Raw genomic sequence first — 23,337 nt, forward strand, 5'->3', positions numbered from 1 at the left:
ATAGCATCGTGCTTAAATGCAGATAGAAACAAAATAAATAAGCCCCTGACTGGAAGGATAGACAGAAGATCAACAATACTACTATCAGGAGACACCGAACCAAACACTGGACCTGTAACCACACGGTTAATGCTGTGCCGCCTGTCGAAGCCTAGCAATGCTGTTGCTAACGACGCCATTGAAGCTAACTTAGCTACGGGACCTCGTCAGAGCTATGATAAAAACATTAGCGCTCCACCTACGCCAGCCCTCATCTGCTCATCAACACCCGTGCTCATCAATGCGGTCGGCGGCTAGCGTCGGATAGCGCGTCTGCTATCCAGCTCAAAGTCCTCCTGGTTGTGTTGCTGCAGCCAGCCGCTAATACACCGATCCCACCTACAGCTTTCTTCTTTGCAGTCTCCATTGTTCATTAAACAAATTGCAAAAGATTCACCAACACAGATGTCCAGAATACTGTGGAATTTTGTGATGAAAACAGAGCTGTTTGTATTGAGATACAATGTGTCAGAATACTTCCGTTTCAACCATCAACGTCACGCGCAAACGTCATCATACATAGACGTTTTCAACTGGAAGTTTCGCGGGAAATTTTAAATTGCACTTTATAAGTTAACCCGGCCATATTGGCATGTGTTGCAATGTTAAGATTTCATCATTGATATATAAACTATCAGACTGCGTGGTCGGTAGTAGTGGGTTTCAGTAGGCCTTTAATAAAGGGATGTGCGCCCATGGCTGGAGTCTGCTTGTCCACAAACGGGGTATTGTACGATTGCAAGCTTGTCACTTCAGTCATTAATTTGTTGTTCATTATTCTCACGTAGTATTAGTAGTAGTGTGCGTATAGTGTGAGTACTTGCGTGTTGTTTGGTCATCGATGTTGCCTTTTTCTATTCGATATCACGTTCATTTTAGTGTGGTGCTGCTTGTTGCTTTCGCGACTAAAACTATATTTTCTACATTGAACTGGGTGTGCTTTTGACGCTGTCTTGTTGACATAGAACCACATCAAAAGTAGCGTGTCACGTTACATCAAATGCATCGGTAATGGCGTTGTAACGTACATGAAAGTCATTAGTTTACTTGTTACTAGTAAAAAGTAACAGCATTAGTAACACTAACGGTCACACATTTCAAACACTGAGCAAGAGTAATGCATTTTACTTTTACTTTGATTCTTAGAATTTGCAGTTCATCTCTCTTCCCTTGAGTTTTTTTTAGCAAAAGATGTCTTGGATATGTGTAGAAAAATCACATTTTGACCTGGCTGTGGTGAACACAACAGAAATTATGTCTTAGGTGGACTCCAGCTTGAGTCTCAGCACTTGGAGATTTATTTCACTCCATTAAACCAACATTAATGGGCCTCCAAATCCAAATGACTTTCTAGCTGATAAGTCATGAACCAGATTCAGTACCTCAACACACAAGATGGGCTTTGGTCTGTCGAGCTACTCTCAACATCAGTCCGTAATCTCACTTTCTAGCCTTATTTCTCCCGGGGCTAGGATTCTCACCTCAGCCAGAGGTGACAGCAGCATCAAACCCCCGGAGAGTGGCAGGAAATATGAGTTTGGATGGTTTGACAACAGAAATTGCTTCTGTTTTTTTTGGGGTTTACTAAATTCTCCTCCCTCTCTCAATCTATCTCGGCGATTCAGCTCCTCTGAAGTATCAGACATTGTTTGTCTTTTGAGGAATGCTAAAACAGAGAACAGAGTAAGTGAAAGCAGAACAACTGATTGTGGAGAGAAGATAAAAGAAGAACAAACCCTGAAGACATCATAAAAATATTGCTCTTTTTTTCTTGTCTTTGAAAATACAGTGTTTGGCTTTTACCTCCACTCCTTCTATAAAACTATATCTCCATTAAACTTGGTTTAAAGGCCATGTCTAAAACTTTTTTGTCTAAAATGTCAAAAGCCATTTCTGCAGACAGAGCTCTTGGCTTATGCCATTTTCGCCCATTGATTTTATCAGTTGACCGTACCTCTCTTCCTGCTCACTCCCTCATCTTTCCGTCTTCCTTCAGTCTCTCATTTTTTCATCTTTCTCTCTGCTGATTTGAAGCAGTAACAGTAGCTTTTAATGAGCACTGAGATGGGACGCAGGGCTCACTGTTAGAAAACCTGTCATCCAATTCCCATCAGTCATCCATTATTCACACACAGCCATATCTCTGGCCTGTAGGCTTTTATTTTGAAGTAATATTTTCATCTACTATAATAAAAAAAATTAAAAAAAGAAGCTGTGTTTATTTTAACAGAAAACCTTAAGTCCAAAGTCAACAAAACAATGATTTTTAAAATTAATTTAGGACATGCATCTTTTTAACAGTAATGCAAAATAACATTCACAAATTATTAAGAAAATAATAATTTCAGTCAAATAAAATAACATAATTATTAGTAAATGATGTATCTGCTGTATAAAATAAATACATAAATACTTAAAATATTTTAAAAAAATAGTTTAATGGATTAAATTACATTTAAAAAGTATTTCCCAAAGATAACCACAATGTCAAGGCAACCATCCTAAGTAACACCAGACTTGTGGATGTTATCTAATGTGTTGTGTTACTGACTGGTGACCAGGGTTACAGAAGTCAGTCTGTAAAGTAGTACCTCAACTTAAGAGCATCATTCCTTCCACAACCAAGCTCGTAACTCAAATCAGCCCGACCCCCGCCCATTGCAATGAAATTAAATCAATTTAATCCATGCTTGGCCACCAATTCTAACATGCCTTTAAAAAAGAAAAGCTAGCTTATAGATAAGAAATGTTGTATAGAATGTAATACTATTAAAGTTAACGTTTAAGTGCCAATGATTTTCACACACACACTAGGTGCGGTGAAATTATCCTCTGCATTTGACCCATCCTCATGTACGGCATTTACCGTATTTTTCGGACTATAAAGCATGCTTAAAATCCTTAAATGTTCTCAAAAATCGACAGTACACCTTATAACCCGGTGCGCCTAATGTACAGAATAATTCTGGTTGTGCTTACTGAGCTCGAAGCAATTTTATTTGGTAAATGGTGAAATTATAAGTGTGACCAGTAGATGGTAGTCACACATAAGAGATACATGTAGACTGCAATATGACACCAGTAAACAACACCAAAACTTTAAATGTTCCATTGAAAATAAAGAACATTACACGTGGCACTCAAAAATCTGTCAAAATGTTTTAGTATGACTTTGAAGCCTCACAGCTTGATGGATTGTCGGCCCATTACGGCAACTGTAGTCAGAGATACAAGTATTACTATGGTGTGTGTATAAGGACTGCAAAATGGCACTTATTAGCAGACATATTATCTGGCGTTTTGTTTCGCAATATTATGCAAAACCAACTTTTCTTACCTTCTGGTACCTGCTGATGTGTATTTGAGATCTGCATAAGTCCTGAAAATTTGCGCACGTCCGCCACTGCAGTCCGTGCCGATAACATAGTCGATAATCTTATTTTTCTCTATCTTCTTATAGTGGGGCATCCACCCTCTGCTGTTGCCATTTCTAATATAAAGTAGTGTAAAGTTATAACTTATATCTCGCTATGGAAGCGCTAAAAACTACCAGTGTAGTGAGTTTACATAAGTCACCCACGGAACTTTAGTTATTAGAGAGTTCGGGTCAAACGTTTTTTCATGGGACACATTTCTAGCGTTGTTGTTGCACTAGTGAGCCACGGATGAAAAGATGCTGCTCCGTTGTTGATTTAAATAAAGTCTGAATGTCATTAAAACAATTAGCTACATCTTTTGACACTTCTTCAACTCCCGGGGGAGAAGACGCTGTCAAAGAAAAGCCACGTAAGTAAGACCGCCCACAAAACTGCACATCCTGAAGTGACTGTCAGAAAGCGACTTGAAGCTGATCTGTAAAACATAATCCATGCAACATTTTGACCAAAGAACCACCATTACATGTTATGTAGACCACAAGGAAGTGTTTTAAATTTAGAAAAAAATCATAATATGACTCCTTTTATGCCCCTTATAATTTGATGCGCATTTTGTATGAAAATAGACCTGAATAGACCCGCTCATCGGCAGTGCGCCTTATATGCCGTTGCGCCCTATGGTCCAGAAAATACGGTACCATGTGGTTCAGACTAATAAGGTCTCTCCTGCCAAGTCCGCTTATTATAAGCAACTGGTTTTCATAGAGCTGGTTGATTGTTTCTCTCGTGAGATCTGGCAACATTGTCTACCTCGTGTAATAATGAGGACGAGGAAATCAAACTTTAAGTTGACCGGAGAGGTCAGAGTTGAAGCAACATATATGTATGTCTGATCCGGTAAGCAAGGCTAATGCTTACGTGTCCAGTTTGTAGAGTCAGCAAAAAAAAAACAAATAGGGCATGTTTTTAATGGGGTGTTTTTCTGATTTGGTGGACGTTGTCCTTCACACTCAGATTTTCAGTTCCGGTTCTGGTTGGAAGGTAGGATTGTGTCGATCTCTGGCTGTGGACTGTTTTTTTATTTAATAGGGACATTGCACAATACAACTATTGCACGGACCAGATATAGCTACAGTTCAAGCTCAATTTAATTTGCAAAGGCAAAGTGACATCACGTTAAAAATACAATTAGTGATTCAACTCCATAGAACATCTAAAACACAGCTGTGGAAGAATTCTACTTCATCTGCTGGCGGAAATGCTCGTAACTCAAAATATACACGCAATATAAAGCATAACAAAAAGCCGAGAGACGGCTCATATTTCAAGTGACTCCTAAATTGAGGTACCACTGTACTACTGTCTATTAAACTTCAACCACAATCATAAACAATGTCACTAGGATGGCAATAATAGCCCCTGGTATCTAAAAGGAATTAATTCAAAATGGATTTGGCTGCAACCAGCAGTGATTCCGTCTCAACTACTTTGAGGCCTGAAAAAGAACAATATGATATCAGCTAATGCCTGCATCCAAGCAGACAACTCCTCTATTATTCTGCTCAACATAACACTGTCACAGAAACAGGAGTTCAGTATTCAGTATAGTGTTCATAGTGACATGCTCACATGATTTCAACAAGAACCTGTAAACTATAGGTACTTAAGTTTGTTTTATGTGGGAGATATGTTCAATGTAAAACACAGGTTGCACAACATTTTACAAATATGTAGAATAGAATATTACATTTATTAGACAAGAACACAAATAACATGAGAGCTACATGGGCCCTACTCAATTGTATGAATGAATGAAATGAGTTTATTTCGGTCATATAATCAACCATTTTGGGTGATCAATTTAGCAGCACAAAATATACATATTAACAACCATACACATGCACAAACAAAAAGAAAAAGAATGACCGAAAAAGGAATATGCTGAAGTCAAGGCTTATATTTGCCTATCCTATACATTCACTGAAAATTAGATTGCCTGGAAAATAAACGTTTAAAAAATCAATGGGAATGAAAGTTATCGTTGCTATATTTTATAATTTTCCATTATTTAACCTTTCAAGGCTTTCTTCAACCTTAACAAAGAGCTACATGTCTTCAGCTCATCACTGAGCTTGTTCCACCATTTAACTCCTGAAACTGAAATATATTTGTATTTTATTTGTTCTTACTTTACATATTTAAAAAATCAATATCCCCCGTAAATTATAGTTGTCTCCTCTTAATTTAAATAACCTAAGAATACAAGATGGAAAGCTGTTCTTTACTCGAAACACAATTTCCATTGTTTTTAAAAACACAATATCTGAAAATTTTAACACATTAGAACTCATGAATAATGGATTGGTATGTTCATAGTAGCACGCTTTGTGTATTATTCTAATAACCCTTTTTTGAAGTTTAATTATTGGGTCTATGTTTGTTTTATAAACATTTCCCCAAACTTTAACACAATATGTTAGATATGGAAAAATAAAAGAATGATATGACATATGCAGACATTTCTTATACAGCATGTGTCTTACTTTATAAAGAATAGCAATGGATTTGGATATTTTTCCCTTTTATATATTCAATCTGCGGTTTCCAACATAATTTATGATCAATTATTATTCCCAAGAACTTAATTTTAACTATCAATTTCCACTTGATTTAATTGAAATTTTACTTCACAATTTGTCCTTGCACCACTAAACACCATGAATTTAGTTCTCTTATCATTTAATGATAACCTATTAATATCAAACCATTTTTTTAGCTGAAGCAACTCAACCTCTATCAATAAAAACAGCGCTAAGAAGGATTACCATACATACTTTATAGACGGATACGTAATAAACATTATGAACGAAGTAGTGGAACATTTTAATAATTACTTTGTAAACATTGGGACCAACCTAGAGCAAAGGATTCCAGTTTTTGATTGATTGATTGAAACTTTTATTAGTAGATTGCACAGTACAGTACATATTCCGTACAATTGACCACTAAATGGTAACACCCGAATAAGTTTTTCAACTTGTTTAAGTCGGGGTCCACGTTAATCAATTCATGGTAACAGGTTAGTTGAAGACTGGAATGACTCTATAGATAGAAATCCCAACTGGTTCCTTGTTAATGTGACAAAAGAGGAAATAATCAAAATTGTAAAGAAATGCAAATCCAAGACATCAACTGATTGTCATGAAATTTATATGAAAGTGATAAAAAAAAGTTATTGAAGAATTTTCAGAGCCTTTATTGTACATTAGTAATCTGTCATTTCAAACTGTAAAATTTCCAAACAAAATTAAAATAGCAAAAGTAATACCAATTTATAAGACTGGAAACAAACACCAACTCACAAACTATAGACCTGTTTCTTTACTGCCACAGTTTTCTAAAATAATTGAAAAATCATTCAACATTAGATCATAAATAAAAGTGGAACACAGACAACCAATGTGGATACAAAACTAACATTTCAACATCGATGCCATTAATTGAAATAAGAGAGGAAATTACTAACTGTCAAGTTCCACTTATTGACTCCGTAAAGGACACCAGGACAACTCGGATTTCCAATTGATCAACTTTATTTATCCAACCTTTTGGCTTTGTTGGTTTCTTTTCTGTTGATCTTTATTCAATCAGGTTGTTAACCTTCGAACACAAGTGTTAACAATGGAAAAACAATATATGTACAGGTATTTACAAAAAGGTTCAAATTCAACTGACTCAAACAGGTATTATTTTTAAAGTTAAATTTGCAAACTTTTAAATACCATTGTTTAAACTTTTAAATTATCTAACATTACTTTTCAAAAGGACTCTAGACACTTAGATTAAATGCATGTGAATGCACTGTCAAATTAACCAGTTTCAGTAAAATGAAACAAGTAAATCAGAAAAGTAGTTTTAGTCACTTTAAAGAAGTCAAAATTAATTGATCATTTAATTTAATCAATCAATCGTTTAATTACTTAATCGTTCACTCAATTAATCATTTAACTAATCATGCAATTAAGTAATCAATCGTGTAAATTCATTACCATGATGGAACTGAGTAAATCCACCAAACGGAGTAAAGGTAAGTAAAAGGTAAGTATAATTAGCTTAATTAATAAGGTAGCTTAATTAGTAAGGTAAGTATAAAGGTAAGTATAATTAGCTTAACTTTAAGCAAAAGTTTTAACATTTTTATCCTTCAACTTTGCTTTTATCTTTATTACTTTTAACCATAATCTTTGACTTTTTATCCCTTTAAATTGAGCTTATTTAACAATTCAATTAACTCAAGCTTTTTAATTATCAAACAGTAAGAAAATACCCAGATGCAATCAATGCTCAAGGTTGGAGTAAATTTGCTGTGGTTCAAACTAAAAACAATTTAAGACAGGTAAGTAAACCAACATGTCAAGGTGAGTTTTAACAAATAAGCATTTCAGCATATTGCAAAGTGGGTATATTCACCGACCATTGGTGTGTTGGAAGTCTTTTAAAGATGGATCTTGTAGATTTTTGCGTCTTGCCGCTCTGCTTGCTTGCATGAAATGAGACAGCACCACCATTCCTTAACAGCTGCCTTGAATCAGCCAATTGGTGGCCATCTTGACCTTGGTGTTCTGGGAAATGTAGTTCTTTCTGGTACTTCACCAAGGAGTTAGATTAAGGAGGAGACAGCTCCTTACTTCCAGGGCAGGGACACTTCATTCACACTGAGTTTCAACTCCACACCTCCCACTTGGCCCTCATGGTTTTCAAAACCCAATGGGGTCACACAGGTCCTTCTTTCCTTTGTTCTTCAATGGGAATTAGAATGATGAGGCGTCTGACATCCCTATGCAGGATTGTTGCTGGGATTTGATGTCTGAGCCTCTTGGTTTTCGTGGTCGGTTTTTCTTTGTCGCTTGTCTTCTTGATGGGGACAGGATAGCTGGGAAAGGTCCTCACAAGCACGTCTCTTACGATGCCTTTGCTGTCCGTATTGGCTCTGACTACTCTGGCCAGCTTGTACTGTCCTCTCAGGGCATTTTGGTCAGCCAACCAGACCACATCTCCGACAGAAACATTTCGCTCTTTGGTGTGCCATTTGTTTCTTATGAAGAGGTTGGGTCCAGCTAGTTGGCTCCATTTCTTCCAGAATTTGGTGACTTCAGCTTGAATTACTTGCAGTCTTTTATAAGGATAGCGATCAAACTGGAAGTCTCCAGGATCTCCCTTAGGGTTGGCACGCCCTAGGAGCAGAGAGTTCGGGGTGATGTATTCCACACAGTCTTCCCTGCTTTGAGTTCTTGCATCGATTGGTCGCTCATTTGCAAGGTTGGCAGCCATGTAGAGGAAGGTTTGAAATTCACCCCAGGTGAAGACACCATCTCTGCCGACATTGGTCAGGGCCCGTTTGACCACTCTGACAGCCGCTTCTGCAGCACCATTTCTGTGGGGAGAATCCGCAGGGTGGATCTTCCAGGACCATTCTGTTCCATGGTTGGCAGCCATGTCTTCGACTTGAGACTTGTCCAGTCGGTCAAGGAATGTGTACAGCTGTTCCAGAGCAGGTTTGGCGCCCACAAAATTTGTGCCGGGGTCTGACCAGAGCTTCCTGGGATGTCCTCTGAGTGACGTGAACCTCTGATAGGCGAGGAGGAAGCCTTGGGATGACTGGTCACTCACTAGTTCAGTGTGTATGGCACGGGAGGCCATGCAACTGAAGACGATTCCCCACACTTTCAGTCTGGTTCTTTTCTTGACCTCATCCTTCACTTCATAAGGGCCGAATAGGTCCATGGTTGTGAATTCAAAAGGAGCAGCTGGGGTGGTTCGCTCTGGAGGTAAGTCTGCCATGATTTGTTGACACTTCTTTGCTCTGTTCTTTCTGCAAACTATGCAGCTGTCAACTACTTTCTTGGCAATTCTCCGGCCCTTTATTATCCACGCTGTCTTCCTCATCCGTAGAAGGGTTCCTGCTACCCCCTCGTGGTTAGCGTCATGGGATTCTTGTGCCAGCAATGTTGACACCCATGCTTCAAATGGCAAGACTGGCACGGCTGTCTCATCTTCGTTAAATATCTGGATCCTCCCTGCACAAACGAGGAGTCCAGTTTTCACATCTTTGAATACTGCCAATCTGCTCAGAGTAGTGACTGGGAATGTTACACCTTCTTGAGCTGCGAGGAAGACGTCTTCACGTGCACCTTCTAGTTCAGTGCCAGCCAATCCAGCCTGCTTGGGTGTTGCCTCCCACTTTGGTTGTCCTGGGTTCGACCTCCTCTTCAGCCACTGCTCGGCAGCTCGTCGTGTCCAGGCAACAACTCTGATCAGTTTTGTCAGGCTACTGAACCTTTTTACATCCACAAGATGTTTCACCCAGCTAGTGGGTTTTCTTCTTGGCATAATAGGTTTCGATTCTTCACAGGGACTTTCCTTTTCCGGAGTGGCCAGTGGGTCTTCTTTTTGCCGACTCATCTTAGCTTGAGCTCTGGTCAGTGCAGCAGAGAATGCCTTTCTTTGAAGCTTGTTTACACTCTCCCTGGCCTGGGCTGCAACTTCTCCAGCTGACTGAATAGGCCACTCCTCCACTGGCCACTTCAGGAACTCTGGTCCGTTTTGCCATGTGGATTCCTCATTTAAGTCTTTGGGATTGCCTCCTCTTGTTATTAAGTCAGCAATGTTCAGATCTCCTCTGGTCCACCACCAGTCTTGCACTGGCCCGGACATCTGGATTTCGCCCACTCTGTTGGCGAAGAAGGTTTGGTATCCGTATGATTCTCGTTGGATGGCCCCGAGGACTGTTTGACTGTCCAGTAGGTGGAACCATTTCTCAATCGTCATACGGGCATGTTTCTCCACGTACTTCCGAATTCTGGCAGCAAAGACTGCGCCACAGATTTCTGCTTTTACAGCATCTCCCTTTTGGTCCAGGGGTGTCAGTTTGGCCTTTGCTTCCACGAATCGAACCTCAGTTCCGTGACTAGTCTCCCATCTGACGTACATCACAGCACCATAGGTTTTGTCACTTCCGTCAGAAAATGTGATGCCGTAGGGTTTCCCTTTCCAGTCGGGCGGTGTGAGGCTCCTGTGGAATTTCACCTGTCCAAGCTGGGCATATTCCTCGAAGAGCTGTATGGCTTCTTCCCTGAGTCTTTCTGAAAGAGGTTGATCCCAGGTTTCTTGGGTCAGCTTGCCACCCCCTCCTTCTTGGAATGCTTTACAGACGAGAATTGCTCCCTTCTGCTTGACCGGTGCAACTAGGCCGATTGGGTCGTACAGTGCAGCAACTTGGCTTAGGAGAGCTCTCCTCGTCAGTGGGTTAGGCGTTTCAGCTCTCACCTCCTCTTCAAGAAGATCTTTGCCAACTCTCATCTTTTTCTTCCTATTGGAAAAGTTAACCGCCGTCAGCATGTACAGTTTGTCTTTGTCCACCTGGTAGCCGATGCCCAGGGCTTTGTTCTCTCCTTCTCTTATTTGGTTTGGAAGAATCAAGGTGTTTCCTTGCTCTGGCTTTAGGACATCCGCTTCAGTTTCTTTCCTCCCACTTTGCCCTGACCTGACCCATGGTTTGAGGAAGAAGCCTCCAGCCTTTAGGACCTCTTCAACTCCAGCTGTGATTTGGTCAAGTCTGTTCAGGTCATTGTGGGAGGTCAACAGGTCATCCACGTAGCTGTCTTCTTCAATGACTCTGCGTTCATCCTGCAGGTGAGTGAAGTTGGGCAGACTTGCAGTTTCCCTCATGGCCAATTGAGCAATGCAGCCAGCAGGTTTGTCGCCCATATTGACTCTGGTGACGGCATACTCACTGATTTCCTCTTCTGGGCTGTCTCTCCACAGGAACCTGTGCAGATGCATCTCTCGCTCTTCCAACCAGACAGAGTTATACATCTTTCTGATGTCGCCCAGAGCTGCGTTCACTCCTTCTCTGAATCGGAGCAGGACAGCTCTGATGGGGTTGAGAACATCTGGTCCTTTTAGGAGAAGATCATTCATGCTCACTCCGTTGTATTTTTGGCTGCTGTTCCAGACAATACGAACTGGTGTAGTCACTGAATGGGGATTTGGCGCCACCAAGTGGCTGACATACCAAACTGGTCCTTTCCACTTCTCCATGACTTCATTGGTGAGTTTTATGGCTGCGCCTCTTTGGACCATTTCATGGATCTGGGTGGAATATGCAACTTTCCAGTCTGGGTCTTTGCTCAGTTGCTTTTCCATTCTCAAGAAGCAAGCTTGGACTGCTCTTTTGTTGTTGGGGAGAGAGGCTGGATTTTCAGTCCAGGGATATTTGGCATCCCAGTGTGGAGTTGAGGAGTGAGAGTCCTCCATCTTGTAGGTGAGTCCTCCTTTAATGATCTCAAACTCCCTCTCCTCCGCCAGGGTCATGTCCTTTCCTCCTGGAGGACAGTTTCCACACCGGCAGCTTCCACATTTCGGCTCACATGCAGCTCCGATGCTGTCCCAGTGCCACCAATCAAGAAATTCACGGTTACTGGCAGATGTAGTTGCGTGGGCCACATCGTCCTGCTGTAGCCGGCTTGGCTCAGACGCTGGGACTGTGATCTCTTGGTATCGGACAGCAGCGGTTCTCATGGAGCGGGCAAAGTGGGTTCTTGACTCATATGCTGCCACCTCCACTTCTTCGAGCAAGTCAGGGTGTGCTCCACCGACTGTTTTGCCCAGGGGGCTCTCCCATAGGACAAGGTCACCGATGACTTTTAGTCTTTGGGGTGCGAGTCGTCCCTCGCGATGGCTTATGAGGAGCTCGACTTCCTCTGGTCTTTCTAACTCCTCAAGCTGGACATCTGGGAAGAAGCTTTTCAACTTTTCGGGTTCAGTTGCTTGATGGACCTTTGCAATTTGCTCCAGGCCATAGCAGACCAGTTGATGTGCTCGCTCAGTCCCCTTGGGAGTCTTGACTCGGACCTTCAGGAGGTACCTTTTCGTCCTGACTTTCATTGTCATGCCTCCAACTCCATGTACGACCAGCGCTATGTCTTCACTTCTCAGGCCAAGTCTTTCGGCAGCTTTGTGAGTGATGTAATTTGTGTCGGATGCCAGGTCTATAAGTGTGCCAATCTTCTGACCTGCGTTAGCTGTGACCATCATCAACATCATCATCACTGGTAACTCAGCCAGCCCAGTTTCCTTCAGCAGTTCAGACTGGCCCGCTGATTTGAGAGTCATTGAGGCTCGGTTTGAGAATGCCTTTCTGCCCTTCTCTGCCAGTTCTGGGGCAAGTTGTGACAAGAAGGCCTCCTGTTCCTCAGTGAATTTACCTTTTCCTTCTTTTCCTCCTTTTGCACCTTTGCTTCCTTCTCTTCTGGCCTCTGCTGTTGGGCATAGGAAGTAGTGGTGGTCAGGTGTGCCGCTTGCCCTTTTGCAGTCTTGGTTTCCGCATAGGAAGGTGTCTCTGCAGTAGCCACCTGCGTCGTGATACCCAAGACACTTCCTGCACGCTCCCAGCTTCTTCAGGGCCATTTTCTTCTCATGTAGCTTCAAGCCTTTAAACTTCTTGCAAAAGTAGATCTTGTTGGTGTGCCCACCACCACCACAAATGCCACAGACCTCGTCACCATCTTTACTCGTAGCCCTGGTAGATGCAAACTTTCTTTCTGGCTTCTTCCTGTCTGCTTCTTCCGCTTTGTCCACCAGCTTTAGTTGCTCGAGTCGTTCCAGTATTTCCTCCTGGCTCTTTAGGAACTTTAGGAGCATATCAAAATGGTTGTCTGGGGTTACACGGTTGGTGGGCTCAACCATATACATCAGCCAGTCTCTTTTTATGAAATCTGGTAACTTGCTTTCAATCGACCTGATGACGAGGGGGTTTCTGATGGCTCCAGAGTTTCCTAGCTCCGTCAGGTCAGCCAGGGCCTTCTCCACAGCTTGTATTAGGTCAATGACCTTCCTGGGCTGGTTCCCCTTGACTTGTGCCATCTTGTCCAGCGCTTCCAAGATTTCGACTGTGATCGTTGATTTGTTGCCGTACCTGTTTTCGAGGACCCTGAAGATATCTGTTGCTGTGGTGTAGGTGGACAGTCTTAGTTCCTTGGCAATGGAATCACTGACGCTCTCCAACAGCTGGATCTTCTTTACCTCTGGTGATCCAGTCGGCTCCCCTTGTTTCTGGAGGCTCTCCCAATCCTTCTTCCACCTGTGAAAGTCTATTTTGCTCCCATGGAAGACTGGTAGGGATGTAGGCTTTATCCTCACAATGGGATGTGTTGGTTGGCCAGGTCGTCCTCCTGCACCTTGATCAGCCAGCCTCCTGGATGTGGCGAATTCAGCTTTCCTCAACTTGAGCCTGTAGTGAGCTGCTTTCACTTGTGTTAGTTTGTCATCCATCTCGTCCTTTAAGTGCTGAGGGATCCATTTCTCCCAATGGGCCATGGTATGGATGGTAACACTCACCGTCTCATTCAGCAGGGTGAGGTAAACGTCATAGCCTTCCACGTTGTTGCTTTCAACTGCTACATTTTCAGCCCTTTGAATGGCGTCCTCTGCCTCGGAAATCGCTGCCTTCAGCTCAGTCTTCCCGTATCTTCCCCACAGGTTGGTCTGGACAATGTCCTTGATTTCTGCCATCTTATCTTCGGCATCTTTTATAGTTGCTCGGATGTCATCCTCCTGCTGTTTCTCGAGCTCCCCATCTGGGTCATCCTTCTTGACGTCAGCCTCCAGGCCAATCTTGAAGTCCTCGTTGGCATCCAGCAGTGATGTGAAACGGTCGGCAAACTTGGCAAACTCCTCTTTTAGTTCGGATTGCAGCATGGTGCCTGCTCCTCTGGAGATCAGGTTGGCCACTCTGGTCAGGTTCCTCTTGGCTGTCGTCCTCTCCTGCTTGAGGATCACGGCAGTCTTCCCCAATACCTCTTCGGCCATCTTTATCCCGTTTTCTCCGGCGTCCACAGCTCCCCTGGGTCTTGAGGCCTTTGATCTTCACTGTCTAGGGCTGGTCCGTGGTTAACAACTGTCAAGTTCCACTTATTGACTCCGTAAAGGACACCAGGACAACTCGGATTTCCAATTGATCAACTTTATTTATCCAACCTTTTGGCTTTGTTGGTTTCTTTTCTGTTGATCTTTATTCAATCAGGTTGTTAACCTTCGAACACAAGTGTTAACAATGGAAAAACAATATATGTACAGGTATTTACAAAAAGGTTCAAATTCAACTGACTCAAACAGGTATTATTTTTAAAGTTAAATTTGCAAACTTTTAAATACCATTGTTTAAACTTTTAAATTATCTAACATTACTTTTCAAAAGGACTCTAGACACTTAGATTAAATGCATGTGAATGCACTGTCAAATTAACCAGTTTCAGTAAAATGAAACAAGTAAATCAGAAAAGTAGTTTTAGTCACTTTAAAGAAGTCAAAATTAATTGATCATTTAATTTAATCAATCAATCGTTTAATTACTTAATCGTTCACTCAATTAATCATTTAACTAATCATGCAATTAAGTAATCAATCGTGTAAATTCATTACCATGATGGAACTGAGTAAATCCACCAAACGGAGTAAAGGTAAGTAAAAGGTAAGTATAATTAGCTTAATTAATAAGGTAGCTTAATTAGTAAGGTAAGTATAAAGGTAAGTATAATTAGCTTAACTTTAAGCAAAAGTTTTAACATTTTTATCCTTCAACTTTGCTTTTATCTTTATTACTTTTAACCATAATCTTTGACTTTTTATCCCTTTAAATTGAGCTTATTTAACAATTCAATTAACTCAAGCTTTTTAATTATCAAACAGTAAGAAAATACCCAGATGCAATCAATGCTCAAGGTTGGAGTAAATTTGCTGTGGTTCAAACTAAAAACAATTTAAGACAGGTAAGTAAACCAACATGTCAAGGTGAGTTTTAACAAATAAGCATTTCAGCATATTGCAAAGTGGGTGTATTCACCGACCATTGGTGTGTTGGAAGTCTTTTAAAGATGGATCTTGTAGATTTTTGCGTCTTGCCGCTCTGCTTGCTTGCATGAAATGAGACAGCACCACCATTCCTTAACAGCTGCCTTGAATCAGCCAATTGGTGGCCATCTTGACCTTGGTGTTCTGGGAAATGTAGTTCTTTCTGGTACTTCACCAAGGAGTTAGATTAAGGAGGAGACAGCTCCTTACTTCCAGGGCAGGGACACTTCATTCACACTGAGTTTCAACTCCACACTAACGCAATAGATAGTAAACAGTGCACAGTAGCAGTGTTTATGGATCATTTATGGAGCATTTTACACAATTAATCATAATATTTTAATCACAAAATTAGAACGATATGGCATCAGAGGCCTTGTTTTAAACTGGATAAGAAGCTACTTAACCAACACGAAGCAATATGTGAAGATTGGTGAAAATATATCAACGGAGCTAGAGAAATCTTGCGGTGTACCCCAGGGATCAATACTGGGACCAAAATTGTTGAATTCGAATACAAACAACATTTGTAAAGTTACAAAGGACTTATAGTATTATTTGCAGACGACACGACTGCGTTTTGTACAGGAGAAAACACACAGAAGCTTATACAAATAATAACAGAAGAAATGAACAAACTAAAAAGAATGGTTTGACAAAAACTCAGTAAAACAAAAATAATTATATTCGGTAACAGTAGAAGAGAAAGTCAAACACAAATACAAATAGACGAAGTAGATATTGAAAGAGTAAAATAAATCCCATTTTTGGGCGTAATAATAGATGATAAAATGAACTTGAAATCTCATATAAAAAATATTCAACATTAAGGTGGCAAAACATAGTTTAATAATGAACAAAGCAAAATATGTTTGTGGAAGTCGCTTCCTAGCGGTCCCACGGTCAACAAGGTTTTAATGATCATTTTTCGACACAAGTTTTCTCTCCAGTAGATTGTGACATTTCAGCCACGTCCATATCCTCTCTCCCTCTCTGCTGTTAAAGACAACAGATTATTAGATTACCACGTACCACCTGTGAAATCGAATCATCTGCCCCGCCCCTATCCGATGGTGCTCCGCCCTCACCACCATCGACAGAGGCGGTGATCTTTCCTCCTGCAGGCGCGCTGATCACACTCTCCCTCCACAATGTTCTTGACCAAAATTCACCTAATATTCTTTACTGCTCGCTAGTGTTACCATATCTTATTGTGTAGAAATATGGGGAAATAATTACAAAAGTACACTTCATTCACTAACTGTTACAAAAAAGATCAGTTCGAATAATACATAATGTTGGATATAGAGAACATACAAACCCTTTGTTTATTAAATCCAAAATATTGTAATTCAATGATTTGTTGCATTTTCAAACAACTAAAATTATGCACAAAGCATACGATAAAATGCTAGCCAAAAACATACAACAATTCTTCTCAACAAAAGAGGAGCAATATAACCTTAGAGAAAAATGTAATTTAAAACATTTGTATGCTCGTACAACACTTAAGTCTTAAGACCTTCAGTATATCAGTATATGGAATTAAATTATGGAATGGATTAAGCAAAGAAATCAAACATTGTACTAATATGATCCAGTTTAAGAAGCTGTTCAAACTAAAAGTGTTTACAAAGTACTAAGAAGAATTATGGTAAACGTCATGAATTTATTGAAAATGAAATATTATCGATCTCATTAAGTGAATCATAACTGATTTAACTACTGATGAGAAGAACTGATGTATTTAGAACACATTGATGTAAATTGAGTACAAATTGAGAACATATTTCTTAGTATTTGCTATGAAGAGAAAAAAAGGGGAGGACTAGAAAAGCCTTGCTACTTCTTATTCCTTTTTAGACATGTTGTAAAAAAATATTGATACTGTGTAGATCAGTGATGTCCAAAGTGCGGCCCGGGGGCCATTTGCGGCTCGCAGGTAATTTTTTAACGGGCCCGCGGCACATTCTAAAAATACGATTAAAAAAATAAAAAACATAAAAAGTGGTATAAAAGAGCAAACAGGTGAAATGTAACAAGAACATGTTGCAATTTTACTCTAATAACACAAAGCTGCCATGCAGGCTGTTTCTTTCTTTAAAAAATAATAATGAATCAAAATCAATGTCATTATGAATTATTGACCTATTCAAAGCTCCAATTACGTCACATTAAATATTCCACTTTGGAATATTTTTGGGGGAAAATGTTGCATATTTTGTGTCTGCCATATAAAAAACTAAGCTGTTTTGTTTAAAGAAGGGCCTAAAACAAACAAACAAAAAACATAAACTACAATAAAATTTATAATTGATGGATATATCTGAAGTTGATCTTGAGACAATTGTGTTAAAAGTAAAAAAAAAAAAGTATGATTTATGTTTTAATACTTTACTGAGCAGGACCCTTTTGGATCCCCAATAATTTTAGTGGGACTTATTTTTTGTAAAGTGTCATTGCTCAAAAAATAATAATGAATTAATGTTGTTATGAGTTATGTTATGAGCTCCAATTATTATATAATCTCAAATATTCCACTTTAAAATGTTATTGGGGGAAAATATTGCATATTTTGTGTTTTTTCCATAAAAAAACTGGGTTTTCTTTGACAAAAAGAGCATACAACTTAAATTTTGAAAAAACACTTTATATTGACAGCTAGACCTAATGTTGATCTGGAGATTTAGACCTTGAATAATAATAATAATACTAAATAATGACACATTTTTTATATTTTTTTTACCTAAACCCTTTGGGGTCCCCAGGATCAAGCCTGAGTGGAGGCCTAAATGTATATATTTTTATACATATATTGTATTGGTTTTTAAAATAAACAATATTAAAATTTCCCCCGCTTACTTTGATATTTCAGTGTGCGGCCCTCAGTGGAAAAAGTTTGGACACCCCTGGTGTAGATGTTCAAAATAAATGCCAACCAACCAGGTGGCTGCTCGGTTTACTACATTGAAAAATGTTGACAGCAGTTCTGACAAATCTACCAGCCCAAAGTTTTTTTGTGTCACGATTATTTTACACACTTAACACATCATTATGAATGGAAGTCAAACCAAATATTGTGTTTTATAACACTGCAGCCATTTAGAGTAAGCCGGTCAGATTTAAACTCAAAGCATGTTGGTTACTTTCTGTAGAATACGTTTAAGATTTTCTCTTCCAGGTGAATTTGGAGAGGTGTACAGGGGCCGCCTGAAGCCTTCGGGGAAAAGAGAAATTCCTGTTGCTATCAAGACTCTGAAGGTGGGCTACTCTGAGAGGCAGCGGCGAGACTTTCTGGCTGAGGCGTCAATCATGGGGCAGTTTGACCAACCCAACATCATCCGGCTGGAGGGAGTCGTGACCAAGAGCAGGCCCACAATGATCATCACAGAATTCATGGAAAATGGAGCCTTGGACTCATTTTTAAGGGTATGTTACACATTCTTGTATCTCATGCTGCTGTTTAGTTTGTGAAAGAGGTGACCTTTTGGCTACTATACATATATAATAGTGTGTGTCCAGCTACTAGTACATAAACATCTCTATTCATCCATCCATTTTTTGTACCACTTATCCTCATTGGTGCCACTTGTAAGCTTGAGCCTATCCCGGCTGGCTTTGGAGATAGGCACGGTACACCCAATGGAGATTCAAACTTAGATCTACTGCAAACCATTGCTCCAGCGTGATGCCATAAACATTCCCATACAATGTTAACTTTTGTGTTTAGGGCGCGCCACTTTTCGTAAGATTCGGTGTTTGAGGAAAATTCTCATTTGCCCTCTTTTCATATGCCAACCAAGCACTGTGAGTAACAAAGTAATCAGTTTGCCCACTTATCATTCAGCGGAATTGAATACCCAAACAAAGAATGTTGGTGACTATGAGAAACGGATAGTACACTATATTGCCAAAAGTATTTGGCCACCCATCCAAAGGATCAGAATCAGGTGTATAAAATCAAGCACTTGGGCATGGAGACTGTTTCCACAAACATTTGTGAAAGAATGGGCCGCTCTCAGGACCTCAGCGATTTCCAGCGTGTCTGGGTTTGGAGGTTGCCAAGAGAACGGTACATTTCGGACTGCATTGTGCATAGTGTGAAATTTGGTGGTGGAGGAATTATGGTGCGGAGTTGTTTTTCAGAAGTTTGTCTTGGCCCCTTAGTTCCATTGAAAGGAACTTTGAATGCTCCAGGATACCAAAACATTTTGGACAATTCCATGCTCCCAACCTTGTGGGAACAGTTTGGTGCGGGCCCTTTCCTCTTCCAACATGACTGTGCACAAAGCAAGGTCCATACAGACATGGATAACAGAGTCTGGTGTGGATGAACTTGACTGGCCAGGCCTTCTCGACCAACATCAGTGTTTGACCTCACCAATGCGCTTTTGGAAGAATGGTCGAAAATTCCTATAAACACACTCCGCAACCTTGTGGACAGCCTTCCCAGAAGAGTTGAAGCTGTAATAGCTGCAAAAGGTGGACCGACATCATATTGAACCCTATGGGTTAGGAATGGGATGACACTTCAAGTTCATATGTGAGTCAAGGCAGGTGGCCAAATACTTTTGGCAATATAGTGTAGTTATTTTAGATTTGAAACATTATAGACAGGGAACCCTGTAATCATCTTTATTATGCATGTGGGTGATTCATTTGTTCATAGAGCGCACGCAGAATGCTGAACAACTCAGTATTGTCTCCTGCCTTCCTCCTATAAAGCTCTGTGCGTCCTTCCTTTCATGCATGCCTCACTATATGACACAGCTGCCCTTTTTACACAGCCCCACAAAGCCAGGGTTTTTTTGTTCTGTTTTTCTTGGGCCACTGAATGGTCCCAGCAATAATCAGAGGTGTTATCAGAGCCATGACAATGATGGGAGGGTGCCTGTGTAAAAGGAAATCCAGTGGAATCTCGACTTACAAACGTAAATGGTTCTTGGACAGGGTTTGTAAACAGAAAAGTGTGTATGTTGAAGCGAATATCTCTATAAGAAAAAATACAAACATTAAATAATGGGTTAAATTCTCAACAAAAGTCCATAGTTTAGTATTTGTGTGTACACTTTCAACAGAATATAATGCGCTATACAGTACTTTGTATCAAAAAATTAAGACAAGAGGTTGATTGATCATCATCATTATTCATCATTTCTTTTTATTCCTTTCATGAAAATGCATATATACAAACCATATACAGTTGACACTTTCATTGTTTTTTGTTTCTTATACATTTCCATGATCAGAAAGGAGCAGATGGAAAAATACTATTCTTATATTTATCTGCCCTCTTTTTAACACAAATTATTTTAGATGACTTTATCACTGTTCCCTCCACCAACACCCGAACTCCAAAATACTTTTCATTTTTGTTTAAGCATTTTCAAAATGACACGTCCAATCAAAATCAAAAATCAGTTTGATATAATTCCAGTTGTCTCTTTTTGTAACTCTTTTTAAATTCAAAGATATTCTTGCAACTTTTTAAGTCTTTGTCTAGAGAATTCCATGCTTTCACACCAGCAACAGACAAGCATATTAGCTTCAAATTTGTTCGCACTCTTGGATGTTTAAAACCATACGGCCTTCTGTGGTTCTCACCTTCAGACATGAACACAAATAACAAATAATAAGTCCTTCGGAAGAACTTTATTTCTAGCTTTGAACATCACTAATAGAGTATGCAATTCTACAATGTCTTTTAGTTTTAATAATCCTGACCTAATGAAGAGTGGATTTGTGTGGTCTCTGTATCCTACTGTAAAAATTATACAAATTACTCTTTTCTGTGAAAGAAATAAAGGTGATATGTATTTCCCCATATTTCTGCACAATGATTGAAATAAGGTAGAATAATTGAGCAATATAACATTCTCATTGTATTATACGGGAAACTGTATTTAACCTTGTTCAAAATAAATAAGCTTTTAGATACCTTATTTTTCACATGCAATATATGAGCTTGCCATGTCAACTTTTCACCTAAGATGACCCCAACAAATCTGATTTGAGACACCTTCTCAATTTTCAGATTGTTTATGGATAAACTAACTTCTATCTTTCTTTTATTACTGAATACCATAAATTTCAACTTTCTAGTAAAAAAAAAAAAAAAGTCAAAACAACAACTAGCTTATGAACTGGCCTCATTTGACCACACACACACACACATTGTCAGCCTTGTGGTGCACTCACAGTTTGAAATCACAAAACTTCTTACTTTTAACAGCCAGGTCACTACAAAGCTCAGGAATAAAAATAAAATCCACTTTAACCTGCCGGTTAATCTTTTTGGTATGCACCGGAAGAAAAGGAGATTGAGGTGGAGGCAGTGTCGACAACGCTGTGGCTACTTCCTAAATATGCCAAACCAAACATTCAATTGCTTTATTTGGACTCATAGTAAGCTACAGTACTAGAACTAGAAAATACCTGTAAAAAGGCTAAAAAATACTAAAAAAGGACATAAAGTAGCACAGTAGCTAACGACAACACTGCTTTGCTGACTAAATGAGCACCGGAGATCAATGAGCCCGCAATGTTTGTGCTGCCGTGCACAAGATTGCTGTGCTGCGAGACACACAATGGGTGGATAAAACGTCGGTACACTTAGACGAGGTTCGTCCAATAAAGCATATTTTTATTCAATCTGTGGTTCGTAATTTTAAAAGTTTGTACAATGAGAGTTTTGTAAATCGAAGTTCCACTGTACCTCAAACTTTTGCCAGTGGTGTGAATTTTTCACACCTGATCCTCATTTCTCCCGCCCTTTGTGTGTTGACAGTCATTTCTGTCCGGCAAGTGTTTGATATGTCTCACCAGAGGATGGCGCTTGTTACCTCATGCATCTAATTACCTTATTTACAACAGACTCATATTATTGGAAAAGTCAAAGGTATCTTTATAAACTGCATGTTCTAAATAAAGTTCAACCCACCATTGGTGACAAAAACTACAATGTTATTTTTTGTGTAAAAACAAAAGCATATTGAAATAGGTGTGAACCTGCTAGTGAGACTGTGGTGATTTGTTGCCCGTAGGGGTGTAACGGTACACAAAAATTTCGGTTCGGTACGTACCTCGGTTTAGGGGACACGGTTTGGTTCATTTTCGGTACAGTAAGAAAACAACAAAATATAAATATTTTGGTTATTTATTTACCAAATGTGTAAACAATGGCTTTATCCTTTTAACATTGGGAACACGATAATAATTCTGCCCACGTTAATCAACATTAAACTGCCTCAAGTTGTTGCTCAGATTAAATACAATGACAAAACTTTTCTTCTACATATAAAAAGTGCAACATTAAACAGTTTCAAGTCAACTCATCATGCTTTATTTATTACAGCATTTGGGAAGCTTGTAGTTGATTTTTATTATGTAAATGTAATATTTTTATCAACATGTGATAGCAGGGACCCTGCCATTCAAAACTAGGCTGCTCCACTACTAATGATTAATGTAACTACAGCTGAAAAAATTGTACAATAGCAATAGGAGAGACTCTTCATCCCTGAACACCATGGAGTTCATGTAGGCCTAATGATGCACTTACATTATTATATCAACTATCAGAGACAGAAACTCTTCATTTAACATAATGTCCTTTTTTGCTGCTTCAACACAGCTCAATCAACACAGAAAAAGGTAAAGTGAATTAGCCTTCACCTCAAGCCAGGACTGCTAGCGAGCTGAGCTGCCTTTTATATTTCTAGAATGTCAACGGGCTCATAGTGATGTTACTAGTAGTTGATTGGGAGGTGTTTATTATAATTTGGGGAGAGTCCGCAGCCTGATGCTTACCTGCTAAACGCTATGCACTGACTACATGCGCTCTGAATACGCACTGCTGATTGGCTGTTACCGCTCTGAATACGCACTGCTGATTGGCTGTTACCGCTCTGTTTGTAACCAATCAGATGGTTGTGTGGGTGGGACAATGCTGGGTGCTGCGTAGAGTACTGACAGAGACAGGCAGAAGGAAGCGGAGCAGCTTGTTAAGACT

The 23,337-nt window shown here is 39.8% G+C and overlaps 1 protein-coding gene across 1 annotated transcript in view; it reads left to right on the forward strand.

The window, feature by feature from the left end:
* LOC133635234 (ephrin type-B receptor 1-like) overlaps positions 1-23,337 on the forward strand; it is a 242,736-nt gene that overhangs the window by 192,205 nt on the left and 27,194 nt on the right. Inside the window, exon 14 of the mRNA XM_062028178.1 lies at positions 18,508-18,755. Within this exon, the coding sequence (XP_061884162.1) occupies positions 18,508-18,755 (248 nt within the window). The remainder of the gene's footprint in view (positions 1-18,507; positions 18,756-23,337) is intronic.

The sequence above is a fragment of the Entelurus aequoreus genome, linkage group LG19 (genome assembly GCF_033978785.1).
Source record: "Entelurus aequoreus isolate RoL-2023_Sb linkage group LG19, RoL_Eaeq_v1.1, whole genome shotgun sequence".
Taxonomy (NCBI): domain Eukaryota; kingdom Metazoa; phylum Chordata; class Actinopteri; order Syngnathiformes; family Syngnathidae; genus Entelurus; species Entelurus aequoreus.